Source organism: Lutjanus erythropterus, chromosome 10 (assembly GCF_056507025.1).
Source record: "Lutjanus erythropterus isolate fLutEry1 chromosome 10, fLutEry1.hap2, whole genome shotgun sequence".
Taxonomy (NCBI): domain Eukaryota; kingdom Metazoa; phylum Chordata; class Actinopteri; order Lutjaniformes; family Lutjanidae; genus Lutjanus; species Lutjanus erythropterus.
Window position 1 is genome coordinate 38,343,652 of NC_139326.1, and position 14,393 is coordinate 38,358,044.

At 38.6% G+C, this 14,393-nt stretch overlaps 1 protein-coding gene across 1 annotated transcript in view; it reads right to left on the reverse strand.

The window, feature by feature from the left end:
- Positions 1-9,514: 9,514 nt before the first annotated feature.
- npdc1b (neural proliferation, differentiation and control, 1b) overlaps positions 9,515-14,393 on the reverse strand; it is a 38,381-nt gene continuing 33,502 nt past the window's right edge. Inside the window, exons 6-9 of the mRNA XM_084729251.1 lie at positions 13,768-13,849; positions 11,482-11,561; positions 11,224-11,323; positions 9,515-9,881 (exon numbers count right to left, since the gene is read on the reverse strand). Coding sequence (XP_084585377.1) covers positions 9,810-9,881; positions 11,224-11,323; positions 11,482-11,561; positions 13,768-13,849 — 334 coding nt within the window. The 3' untranslated portion in view covers positions 9,515-9,809. The remainder of the gene's footprint in view (positions 9,882-11,223; positions 11,324-11,481; positions 11,562-13,767; positions 13,850-14,393) is intronic.

Sequence of the window (14,393 nt, forward strand, 5' to 3'; positions counted from 1 at the left end):
TAGTCTTCTGGTACTTAAACAATTTGCAACGAACAGACTTTATTGACTTGGAAAATTATATTTTAAATTGACAAATGTGTAATTCGTGGCTCAATTCCCCTAAGGATCCCTGTCTCACTTCCTGGTTTAAAAAAAAAGGCAGGAATCCTGCTCAAGCACTGGTAAGCTTTCTGTTTTTCTACTGATGCATTCAGTAATATTGCTATCAGATGTGTCTTAACCATATCAACTCTGTAGCCCTTCTAAATCAAAGCTAAGTAAAAAATTATGGTTTAAAATGTATATTTTGACTCTGTGCAACATATTAATAAAATGTGAAATGAAAAAATGTGACATGTACATTTAATTAAAAACCGAATCACTAGGAGGTTGTCCAGTTCAAGGTTTAGGAAGCAAGAGTTTGATCTTTTCAAATACATTTTTCCTGCATAATTGAAAAGTAAAGATCAAACCCCCCTTAAAATATGGTTTTGCCCCAGTTCTCAGGAATGAGTGAAATGTATTAAAAATGTATGCAGAGTATGCAATTAAAAGTCAAGTCCTGCCACAGAGATCTAACTCTAAAAAGTTTTTTCTCATCTAGTTGAAACAGAAGGTGTCATATCCTGTGACAAACTTTCCCTTTCGCTTCACATAGAGGCTATATTTGAGGGCCCCTCTGACCCCTTTTTTAATGTATATGACACACACACATATATATTAATAATAATAATATCCTAACTGGGGGATTTTGCATAAGTACTTTAATTTTTAACTTTTCTATATTTAGCTCTGTTTCACTTAAAGGTACATTGTCCAAGAATTGATAGTTCCTCCTGGGCTTGACAAACGAGCGAGAGTGTGAGAAAGCTAGAGTGTGAAAACGAAATAATATTTTCTGATTGTTTCACAGTTGTTAATGTGTATGTATATATCTCAGCCCCGCCCTCGGTCAAACTGACTCACAGACCTGCAGGTCTTTTTGCATCCATGACACAGACAGAGAGCAGAGGAGAGAGATGGAGACAGCCATGTAACCTGGCCCCACCTTCACACCCCGCACCCTGTTATCGGGTAGCAGCTTCACACCACAGCACTGACGCCCAGACATGCACCCATGCACGATCTCTGTGCCACACAGACACTGCAACACATCTCTAGTGGATCATGAGTGATTTGTGTATACATTGATTTTTTTTTTTTTAAGAAAAATTCTGCAAAGTATAAATATTTTATTAGAAGATCCTAACTTGTATCAGCATTTTTCCATTGTGATATTGCAACTTTAAAGTACCTCCTCCACTGATAGATACCGCTCTCAGTGGTGGAAGGGCTGTTTTAATGAAGTAAAATTACAAATTCAGGACATGTAATTACATACTAAAAGATTTGTGATTTCAGATTTTACTGCTTCTTTTGAAAGCCTTAAAGCCTCTGTAAACCCAAGTCCACTAATGTCTTCTAAAGGGTCTTATGTGCATAATAGTAAGCATATAAAAGTATTGGAGATAAGATTTAATCCAAATTTGAAATACTGTCATCTAAGTTTTTGTTGCCTATTTTGGGTTTGAATTGGGGGTGTTTGTGCTTGGTGTAACAGGTAGTTTTTGGACCCAACTGCAGCACACAGGAGACCGGGAACAATTGGAAACTGTTCAATTGCAAAACTCAGTAGGTACACTGTTGGGCAGGTGAATCTCCACAGAGATTTCTTTTTTTTTTTGGTGGGCCAAACCAAACAGGTGAGTAGGCAGTGACGTTTGCCCAAACATAAACACAATACAGTTCTAGTATAGGCAACGGTACCATAGAGAAGAAGACGGGAGACTTAGTTGTGGAAACTCACACCATTGCGTCATCATCGTAATGCCAGGCAGCCACAGGCGAGCAGGAATCAAGGACGTGGGAACAGATCTCAACGTCAGGGACAGAAGGCAGGCAGAGTCAGCAAAGACAAACCAGTATGGACAGAGGTGCTGGACAGTCTGGCATGTGGGGCAAAGAACAGTCTTTCAGAGAGTGACTGAGAAGCAGGGGTATAAATGCTGGCTTGTGTGGAGATGAGCTGCAGCTGTGTGCACAGGTGAAGGGAGTTGGCCTGCTGAGGCGGGCGTAGCTGGCAGGCAGAGTGGATATCGGAGTGGCATCAGAGTAACAGAGAAGTGAGCATGGGGAACTGGGCATGCAGGGCTGTGACACACTGAGATTTATTACTAAAATTACACAATGAATTCCACAAACCCATCATTCAAAAATCCATGTCATGTGGGTGCAACAAAACTTCTCTGCTCCTGCTGCTGCAACCTGACCAAAAGAAATATCGGTTTAAGTGTGCGCCATATTTCCCCCACTTTTCTTTGGTTTTAGACAGCCTTTACTGACATTTTCTCTCACAGGACACTGGAGTTGCTGGTCTAAAGCTGCCTTAATCCACAGCAAGTAAGCTTATTTCAGACCCAAACAGACATGCTAAAACACCAAAGTCAAACAATAACACAAACTAAGAAACACAAATTCGTAAAACTCCCATGTCCTGCAAGATAATAGCAGAGACGGTGGTATCCGTTCCCTGTTGGAAAACGCTGTTTGACGACAAAGTAATCAGCGAACATGTTCAAAATATAGTGTGCACTTAAACCCATATTGATTTTTTTTAGGTGGTCCTTTGTTTAGGTGCTAAAATACATTTTGCTGCAGCCTGCGTCTACAGCGGTCTACAGCAGGACATTACATAGCTTCCATGTTGGGACTCCTGAGGTAGCTGTCCATCAAACTTGATCGCATTTTTGAGGGGCTAAATGTGCTCATAACTTCGCACACACGTTAGTCATGGTGAAAAATTTTGCTTGATATCATTTTTGGTGGTGGGTGTGGTCAAGTGGCTCGGTCACGCCCTCTAAACAGCAACCCCCATGGCACATTCCACCAACATGCATGAAAATCAAAAATGCACAAAAAGTCTGCAGGGACCCACAGCCTAAACTCAACAGGAAGTCGGCCATTTTGAATTTCAGCCAAACAATTTCCCATATTTTACACTGAGGCAATCCAAAAGTAACAAAGTAATCCAATTGCATTTCTTCAACACTGTGATAGTCTTGGATCAGGTTACTGACTGCACTTTTTAACAGGTACTTAGTGACTTGGAATTCATTTTTAAAGTAATTCTCCCAAAACTTGTAGATACGAATGCAGAGAGAAAACAGTTCCTACATGAAACTGGAGAATAGACATTAATGTTAAAATTATTTTTTACCAGAAGTGAGTGTTATTTAGTTCCATTATATTTGAGAGAAGACAGACTTTTTTAAAACTCTGCAACTCACCAAAACTGCTCCAAAGATGGTTAAACAGATGAGAGAAAGAAAATTTGGATTTGTCCCTTTAAGCATTTTAACTCTAGTAGTTTTACCATTTTTGGTACATTTCTGTACACAGCTGGAGATGCAGAGAATATTTTGCTACTCTGTACGAGTGGTGTCTTTAAAAAGAGTGCTAAATGTTTGATGACCACAGCCACACGTTAACAGCCATGCTAACAGCCATACTTGCTAACAAGAAAGCTAACAGTCACACATGCTTTAGTTACTGTTTGGCTTATATTAGTTGTAGTAGTTGTAGTCCATCTTGTTTTCCCCCTGTGTGTAATTTGGTTTGACCTGGTCAACATATATGTTCACTACTGGCTCCACAGGTCACAGGTACATTCAAGACTTAATTAATTGATTGTATGAACTGTTTATAAGTACTAATATTAGAGGAGACAAATGGAGGATTTTTTCTTTTACTTTTGTATCTTATCCAAATGTTATTGGTTCTCTGTTCTGAACTCATGTGTGTATTTAAAGCTTTTGTTCAGTCTGCACAGGACAGACTTCATCATACTCTAATGTCTCGTGTCATTTAGTTTACATGAAGTGTAGTTTTAAGTGTCTCATGTTTGTCTCAGGCAATATAAAATTACATGTCCCACCATTTCCTGTAGTCAACAATGTCCACATCACCTGTAGCAGGTTTCTACATTATGTCCTGTTGAAACCAGTGAGACCAAATGTCCTCCTTTCTACTTCTACTGATTTCTCTCCTTTCTCCTTCTTTCCTTTGAACGCTGTAGGAACTCTGTAGTAGCTCAAATTTATAACTTCACTTCTGAGTCTTGAATCATGTATAATTAAATGAAATTGAGGGGAAGTGAGAAAAAACAGATTTAAAGTCTTTGAAGTCTAAGGTCTTTAATTTATCTTTATCTCAAAGGTCAACTTTACAGTAACATAATGTTCAGCTCTCTATCAGTCACTCTACTCCTTGTTAAAAGTTATTGAAAGATTTAGCTATCATTGAAGGACGTCACTGTGGTGTGGTGTAGATTTGATTTGATGTTTCACCATGGAACAGGAAGTTGTTGTAACTTTGCGCTTCATGGTAGAATCCAAACGTAACATGTTTGATACAATACCCGGCCTTATTACATCTACGGGACAATATTTAATCAGTGTTGCAAAATGGTTCCATCGCGCCCCCTACAACATTTTGATGAAGCAGCCCCCGCAGTACGTTTCATCATGTACAGAAATCAGTCAGCACGTTTCATGTCCAGGAGTACAAAAAAAGTCTCTTGGAGCCGCAGCCTAAACCCAACAGGAACTCGGCCATTTTTGAAATTCGTGGTCAATTTTGACACTTCCCACACGTTGTATTTTAACAGACTCCTCCTAGAGAATTGATCAGACTGACTTCAGTCTAGACTAGTTTGTGATCAAAAGTTATCAAAAGATTTGGCTGTTGTTGAAGGGTGTGGCATGGTGTCGAGGTTTGATGTCTCGCCATGAAGCAGGAAGTTACTGTAACTTCAATTCTGCTTGCAGCTTTAATTTTAATTGTTATTATATGCTTTAACTTTTTTAATTGTAAAACACGTATTATTAATATTCCTGACTTTAGAATTGTCTTTTTACATCCCATTTTTGAGACTATAATCTCATGTCTGATGGTTCTCAAGGTTTAATCTCACTCTAGAACGTCTTTACCATGTTAAACCAGCAGATGGCCTTCTTTACCACTCTTTTCTCATAAATTCATCAAAGAACATTTTTAAGGCTCTCATTTACACAGCACTGCATTTGCTGTAAAAAGAACACGGCCAATTTGTTGCCAAACATTTAACTGGTAGGTTCACCCAAATGAATAAATCTGTTTTCTCACTTCCATTTCGTTGTCTCTCTCCATGCAGATAGTTTGGTTTTATTAGTCCTGTTTTTCAGATATCTGCCTTTGTCCCAATACAATGGAGGTGAATGAAATTTAAAGGGTCAGTTCACCCAAAAATCGTAAATACACATTTTTCCTTTTACAGTACCTGTAGTGCTATTTATCCATTTTTACTCTCTTGGTGTCAACTTGCCCAGTTTTGGAAATACTGGCTGTAGAGATGTTTGCCTTTTCTCCAATATAAAATCAATATAGAAATCACGACCATGTTTCTCACGATAATCCACAGACCTTGTTGTGAGCAGTTTCATGGTGGAACTACTTTCCTTCTGCAGTAATCTATCTTCTCCTAGAAAGAAAATAGCTCCTACATAAAACTGTTCACAGCAAGGTCTGTGGATTATTTTGAGTAACCGGGTCATGATTTCTGGAAAGAGACGCTGGTTCTGAGGTGCTTGGAGATTTTTTTCCTCCTCCTCTTCTTTGTGCACTGTAGTGAACTGTTACAAACAACCAAAGCTGTCTGCTTAGTTTACCATATATCATCAAATCTGACGTCATTGGTTCTTTTATCTGCGCTACAAAGTTATCATCAGGTTGCTTTTTGGTCAAAGAAAGCGAGGGCTCTACCATGGTATCATGGTACAGTCAAAATTCATACCCTCAACCCAAACCTCTTAAAAACTATGATTAATGATTATTTTCTGAAAAAAAGACACAACACAACAAACCATGTTTGACTTCAGGTTATATAAATATTTATTTTCTTCATTTCAGCTGTGGTATATCCACATGCATGCTAAACATGGTGGTAAAGAAGTTCTCTGTAGTGTATAGAACTCATTGTATGTAGTCTCAAAACAGTCGGTATCAAAGATAGCTAGCCTAGGTAGTTACTTGTTCTAGAGTTCCTTCATGAGACCCATTCATCATCAGTGAGGACGATCAAAACAGGACGTGCTTTGTCTCGCTCTCAGCACTGGTGAAGGGAAAGAAGCGGAGCTATGTAACATTTAAAAAAAAGGCAAACATCATGAGAACTGGATTTTTTCTGGTCATCCCTCATCACTCCGACCAGTAAACTGTCCTTCGGTTTGTTCCACCAGCTCAGAATAAAACAGTCTTTACATTGACGTTAAAGATCTCCAGTGTTAATACTCCCTGGTATCTGCTGTAGGTTTTTCTTTTGTTTTTGTTTTTTTTACATATTGACACTCATGTATGTGTATGTGTGCAGCTCAAGTACAGTAGAACGTGCTGCTCCGCTGTGGGAGAGCAGAGAGGCTGAGACAGTGGGAGCAGGCTGAAGAGAGGAGCCACACACAGCGGCTTTCCTGAGAGAAAGAGAGACGACAGCGAGAGGCCACAGTTCATCCAGGGGTTGCTGCACCGTTTCCCTGCCAAACATCTGTCACTGCAACCGAACAATCATCCCAGGTGTGTCATAATAATCATCTATACAGAGGGGCAAAATACAGGAAGGTTCTGCACATCCAGTCCCATACAGTATTTAGGCCAGGCGAGGAGAGCAGCCACGGTAAAAGAAAAAGCAGAGAGTATCTGTCAGATATCCACCAATCAAATCTGTCTGAGTTCAGATACCATCAGTATATAAAAAAAAAGAAATTGCCGTTGTACGCTATCAATGTTTAAATAAAATGATTTAATCAAACTTTTTTCATTTTAGTGTGACTTAAGTATGACTAAATTAAAATGTAATTGTTTTGCTTGAAAATATCACTCATTCTTGAGAATTGGGACAAAACTGAATTTTGAGGGGGTTTTGATTTTTTTTTTATGCTGAAAAATATATTTGAAAAGATCAAACTCTTGGCTATTAACCTTGTAACAGCAACCCTTTTATTTTTTAAATTATCTCAGAGTTCTCTTAATGTTAATCAAAATACACATTTTTAAACCATAATTCTTATTTAACTTTGATTTAGAAGAACTACAGAGTTGACATGTTATGATTGAGACATCTGATAGAAATATTATTAATGAATTTGTTGAATAATAGAGAGTTTACCAGTGTTTGAGCAGTATTCCTGCCTTTTTCAAACCAGGATGTGAGACAGGGGTCCTTAGGGTATAGCTCATCCTTTTTATGTCTGATTAAATCATGTTAATCATGTTTTAATCACAGCTGAGGGAAATCAGGGACACAACTTTAAAGGGCCAACATCATTAAAAACTGATTTTAAAAAAACGCTAATTATAATAACACATTCTTATGCCTGTGTTATCAGTAGGTATTGTTAGTTTTAGATTTTGAAGGATTAATTTAGGTTAAAAGTTAAAAAATTAAAGCAAACCAAAACATTTTATAAATTAAAGATTTCATATGTACAGATACTTTTGTTTTGGCAGGACATGATTTATCCCACTTCTCAAGAATGGGTGATATAATTGCCACAATGAAAATGTACATTGGACTATTACATTTAGAATTATGTAAATTGTACATGCTAAATGGACATTCAGTGGAAAGACAGCGTCTTTCTTGAGATCATTTTCAGAGCAGTGGAATTTCCCAGCATGTATTGTAATAGCTGTCACAAGCAGCAACCTCTAATTTGCTGAAATGCACCAATCAGAGGGCACTATTCCACTGCTCAGGGGCACCATTTTGCTATGGTTTGAGCGAGTTGAGTAACATGTTTCCTCGAAACGGTGCAAGAGGCTTTGAGGTTTGTTTTATCTTGTTTGGTGGGTGTGTAAGGTGTTACCTAATCAGCAGTGATATGTATATAAACCTTGCTGTATTGAGTGCAACACACTTGCACACATAAGATGTAAAATGCAACAAGGTTTGCAAGGGAAAAAAAAGGTTAAGTCTCCCACTACACAGCATGTCAAATGCAGCAGCCTCTGCCTAAAATACCAGGATGTCCTCCTGGATCTCGTCACAAAGCCAGCAAGGCGATTCTGACCCACAATCCCCTGTGCAGTGGAATATGTCACACTGACTGAACTGCAGAACAGCTCACTGACAGACGTTTTTTTTTCAAGAGGTGTCAAAGTTTAAGGATGTAATTTTACCACAAAAATACTGAGTCCCAATTGTTTGCATTCTACATGCAACAGTGCGTCCTGCACAGAGCAGCTGGAGTACACACTGAAAAGAAAAACAAAAAGTTGGCAAATTGGAACTGGGAATGTGTTTTCAATTTCATTTCAAATTTCAAATTTTCAGCTTCTTTAAAAGACTTTGACCAGAAATGTAGCAGCGCCTCCTGTAACTGTAATGATTATATGCCCTTCATTTCTTTCATTATTCTCTGGCCCTTGGGTTCTACTTAATCTTGGACTATATTATACTGCGTCCTCCTCATGATGGAGTCAACGTTTTGCCTGGTGAAGACTCGGAAGGACTGAAATGCGTGCCATAATGTGCGGATACTCTCTGCTTTCCCCTAAACTATGACATTTCAGTTAAAACTCTCATGCACTGTTACAAATGTGTTTTCAGAAGCCTGGACATCACTACTCTTCAGAGACATTTCACGTCCTTTCCACGCGTGTAGGAACCCTGCGAATATAGTCGACGACAAGGAAACAAACAACAGTTCAATATTTGACACGGTAGCACTCAGGAATCTAGAGGAACATGTTAACACACACACACACGCGCACACACACACACACACACACACACACACACATACACAGAGTGAGAGGTAAGGTCTCTGTCCTGTACACGTTAGCAGCTATTTACACATCACAAAACCATGGGGACAAGCCATGTTAGTCTGATACCATATATACAGGATGGACTCGCTCTGGTTCAGAGGTTAAGAAGTTTCAAATTCCTTTGAAATCATTCAAGTTATATATATACTGTATATCTATATATACTGTATATATATATTTATATATATATAGGCTAATTATCAGTAGCAAGTTTGCACAAGAAACTTGTAAGAAGTGTAAATGCATATTGACTCTCAGGTTTCATAACACAGCATCATCAATTCATGCATAGAGGAACTAGACTGAGAACACGATGGCTACATAACATACTGAGAAAGATCACGGTGCTGCATGGAGGCGTGTTCAGGAAATATTAAAATTACATTTCGTTTTAAAAATACTTCAATGAAACCAAAGCCTACAGTGATGACTCAATAAATGAGGGGATATTTATCGAGTAATAAAGGTGAAGATCTATCAATCAACTGATAGAAATACTTAGTCGTACCTCAGTGGCATCAGAAAACTGGACTCTGCTGTATTAACACAGGGTGTTATGTTCAGTATGCGTGTCTGCTACCTGACAGAAGTCATTGTGAGTTCTCAGATATTGGCTGTAATTCTGTGAACAAAAATAAGAGTGAGTGTGTAAAAAAAAAAGAACAGAATGTGGCAGCAGAATGGGAGAAATTGGTCCCAGATTTAGTCCTGCTTCAAACCAGCCCTGTGACGTCCTTGAAAATGTCCATGAACGCCTCACTCCTCATCCTCTTCCTCCTCCGTCTACTTTACACTCTCCATCCTGTCCATTAAAAGGCTTGGACTGAGCACAGGAGTGTGTGTGGAGTGTGTGTATAGATGTGTGTAAATTCAACGACTTGCACACACAAGTGCTGCATTCGGAGCGTGGAACGTCTCAGTGTCCGGGGTTACTTGTGGAACCTCTGAAAGTAAAGGGTGGAGTCGTCAAACAGGGGGTTCTTCACCTCCATCTCCCCGGTCTAAAGAGGGACAGACACAGAGGGAGAGACACAGAGGGACAGATTCAGAAAAATGTTTTTCCCACGAGGGTTAAGGTTGTGTTCAGGCTATGTTTGCCTGTAGGAATTCATCAAAATGGAATAAAATAGTCCAGAAAGGTGATGAAACTGATTTTTAAAGGTGTAAAATATCTTTATCATTCTGCTGCTGGTACCTGACTTTTCCTAAAAATGTCTGTATTTTCATTTAAAATATTTTCTTTAATATAAATTACATAAAGAAAATGTGATCATTTTTAACTATTTCAGTCATAAGCGGTCATACTGACAACACAGAAATTGCCGCTGTTATATTTTTACTTTTTGCACAGTTGAAGATGCATCTTGTTGCTTAGCAACTACCACTGCCTCAGTCAGTAAAACTTCACAAGCGGTCTTGATTTCAAATTTCCCGACATCAAAATACAAGTAATTAATTAACCAGACTCAATTAAACACGAAGTAGGGGAGACCAGGGACGGTTGTAACCTTTTGTCTCAGCACATATAGCTCGCTGAATTTTTGTGTTAAAGCTCTCGAATGTTGAAACAAAGTAGGAGCAGAACTATTTTATTCAGTCAAAACCTTAAAAATAGACACATGAAGCACATTAGAATAATATAATAGAGGGATATTTTAAAATTAGTCTAATTTCCACCCTATTTGTCAGATGTCTGTGACATATATAAATTTAATCACTGTGTCAACCCTCTAACTGAACTGGACAATCAGTATTTTCACTTAAATACTTGACTTAAAACTAAAAAAAGCTAAAAAAGCAAAAAGTGCAGAATAATGATAATGGTGGCACATTTTAAAATTGGTCTAATTTGATTCGTTTTTTTTATTTAATAGACCCTATTTGTCAAATGTACGATCAGAAAAACACCTTAAGTTCAAATAACAATCCTTTCCTTGAACTGGACATTCAGTACTTTTACTTCAGTACTTGACTTGTACTTTGCAGTTAAGATAATCACTGGCAAATGTATTTTTGCACCAGTGTGGGGGAAATAAAATAATAGAAACAATTTAGTTTCTATTTAGTTGTAGCCATTTCCTCTCTCCGACTTGGTCATTCAAGTAAAGAGAAAATATAAAACAGATAAATAACACTCAAATATTGATTGGTGCAGCTTTAAATTGAATTGAATTGAAATGCTATGGTAAAATGAATGATATTCAGTTACTTGCCATAATTATATTTGTTAATTCTGATGACGTGTTTCCGACTGACAACACTGATTCAACGCTGTGGATAATTATGCTGACCTCATGATAAAACTTTCAGTAGAAGTTAAGATAATAATGCAGTTTTACTCACAGGTGCCAGTCCAGGACATTCATACACGGTGAAGTCTCCGTCCTCATTCTCCTCATCTGTTGACGCTCCTGAGTCTGGAACTTTGGGCTCGTCCCTGTGTCTGCAGAGGTCACACGCACACAGTCATAAAACATTCAGAGGAAAACACAGATTGTACGAGACAGAGAGGGCAGGGAGGGGACGTGAGACGAGGGGCGGGAGACAGACGGCACATGCCCGAGAAAGACGAGCGTGTCTGGGCTCGGAAGGGTGACTCACTTCTCCAGGGAGAGCATCTGCTGCTTCTGGTGCTGGTAGTGGTACATCTGGGCACTGTGGGCCAGCTTCTTGTCCCCGGGCTGGAAGACACCGAGGGGCAGAGGGGACACGAGAGAGTCACTGATATTTATCTACATCCAGTCACACTGTTCAGCTGACATTCACTCCGCAGCATGTGTCTGTGCTGCACATGTTCGGGCTAAAGCTGCTGAAAGGACAGCTGTGTTTGTCCTTCCAGGGTGCCAGACGGATACAACCAGCCAGCAGTTCATGGCTGGTGCTTCTAGTGTCGTCATGATACTGGCATTTCTAAATTTGATGAAATACCTCGAAAAATATCAATATTCAACAGTCACCAGAAAACCTTATTCACTCTTTTTGGCTCTGGCCCTCGTGATGCAAATATTGGACAGACATATTTGCTACCCTGTCTGAAGTTATTGGAGAGCAAATTGAACCTAATGCTCTTTGGGCTTGATTTAAAGGTTTGCATGTCTAAAAATGTGTGCGAAGAAGAACACCCACAAACAAATGTGCAAACTGACTGACTAACGGTGTGCACTGGAGACTGCATCTTTCAAATGTGCAAGACAACACACACTGTCCAGTACGTTTGCCTTGATGAATATGCAGTATGGAGCATTTCTATCCTAGTGTGCAAAAATACTGGGAGGAGAAAATGCAAATAGGTTCATTTAGCACACACACTGTGATTTACCAAACCTGAAAATAATTCATGGTGACTGTGTTTGTATTTGATACGTTTGAAAAGAAGGTGTTAATTGCAGTGTGCACAGATGGCTGCTGTTCTTGTGACAAGAAAGAGACACTCTGATTTAAAGTCATTTCTCATGAGCTGTTACTGGGATGCATTTATTTTTTATTTTCATTCAATAATCCTGAAGTGATTAAACAAATGTGTCTCAGCATATTTGCAGCAAAACTGAACATTCACAGCCACTGTGGCCTCAAGAAAATTAATGCTGACATTTATCCTGTCTTCATATTTCCTTCTTTCATTACATTTTGAACTGGGTTTTTTTTTGGCAGGTTGTGTGTTTCTGCCCCCAGCATGCTCTTCTGCTCCACTGCACTTCTCTCCAACAGCGTGCACCTCTTCTCCCTTCTTTCTTTTCTCTCTCTCTCTCTCTTGGACAGAGACACCTGTACACCGTCTTCAATCTGTCTTGTCAGACCAGATACAGGCTGACCAGCTGCCTGGTGTGCACCACAGAGGACACAGCTCACACCTCCTGCATGATGGATGTATTATCATTATCATTATTATTAGTAGTAGTAGTTTATTTATTTATTTATTCAAGATAGCTCAAGTTTTACTATAAGCCAATTTTTCTTTTGCTCTTTGTCTTATATCTTCCCATCTTCTCTTAATTTCATCTGTTGTTCTTGACTTTTTTTTTTTTGCTGTAGCTCAACAATGTTTATTTGCCTCTTAGACAAACACCTCATGGGATTGAGTTTCATTTTGCTTTCTGTCCAAACTCCCCATGGCTGAAACCCTCCTCTACATACTGCTGTCTCCACAGTGTTTACACCTGTTGTCATTTACACAATTATTCTTAGTAGATCAACCACAAAACGCACACCAACCAAACATTCAGTATGTTAGAATGTACACACAGAATGCACAATTAACGCTCTTTATTTAGGATCTTAGTAAATGAAGCCCTTAGTGTTTTATTTGCTGTTTCTCATTCACTACCTTCTCTCCACAAGTCCCAACAGGATATTACAGCCTTTACAACCTTATTGGCCAGACAGTTAATATTGATCACCTGGAAATCAACTAAGCCTCCCTCTCATACTCACTGGTTAAGTGATCTCCTATATTTTATTAGACTGGAAAAGATTCGGCTCTCAGTCACTGGTTTATCCAGTGAGTTTAATGAGACTAAATATTTTAAGAGGATTAAGTTCCCTGGCAGTGAATTACATATCTGACAGTGAGGGTCAGGTGGGTGTGGCTGCAGGTTTAATATAGAATTCTTTGTTTTGTATGGTTTTTGTTATGTTCCTTGTGTGAGATTTTTTTTAATTGTTTTTTTTTTTTTGGACCTTCTTCTCTGTCTTTGATTCTCTTTTGTTTTTTTTTAATGTTATCATACAATGACTACAACTGTGACCAGCTATTTGAACTGTATATACATGTCTACAGTATGCTCCTTTGTGTTACTATGGTCTGTTAAAAATCCCAATAAACAAAGTAAAAAAAAACAAACAAACAAAACAATATTCAATACCATTTCTGTAAGATTTCTTACTCACCAAATTGTCAAAGGTTTGGGCTCTCATCAGTCCATACACAGGGTAGTCCACCTTCTGAGTCAGACGCACACCTTTCTGTAATCTGTACAAAAAAAAGAAAAGAAAAGAAAAGTGGCTCATCAGAAATAAAGAAGTATACAGAACTTTATTTATGATTTCTGAATGCATTTGGACAACCGGACAGAAAAGTCGGACATTTTCAAACTGTACGCTAAAAACTCCCAGCATCAATCTCAAACTTTAAAGTCAGTTTTCTTCCAAGATATGTTAGGAACAAAACAGAACGTTCTAAGAAAAATCAGCTTTTCTCTTGTGATTTACAAAATCTTTGTTCGGTTAAGTTTGTTTCAGGTGTTTTCTGGACAAGAGCTGCAACAATCAATTGATTAGTTTTGAAGGACATCATCTTGGACTTTGAGAAACACTGATCAACATTTTTCACCATTTTCTGGAAAAAAAAACTAATTGACTGAGCAAGAAAATGATCGACAGATCAACTGATCTTGGAAATAATCATTAGTTGCAGCTCTATCGCAGGCAGTGTCTAACAAAGAGATGCTAGTGAGTTGCATTGTGGGAAATGTAGGCCATCTCTGCCTCTGCATCTTTCGTTTTAACCATATTTT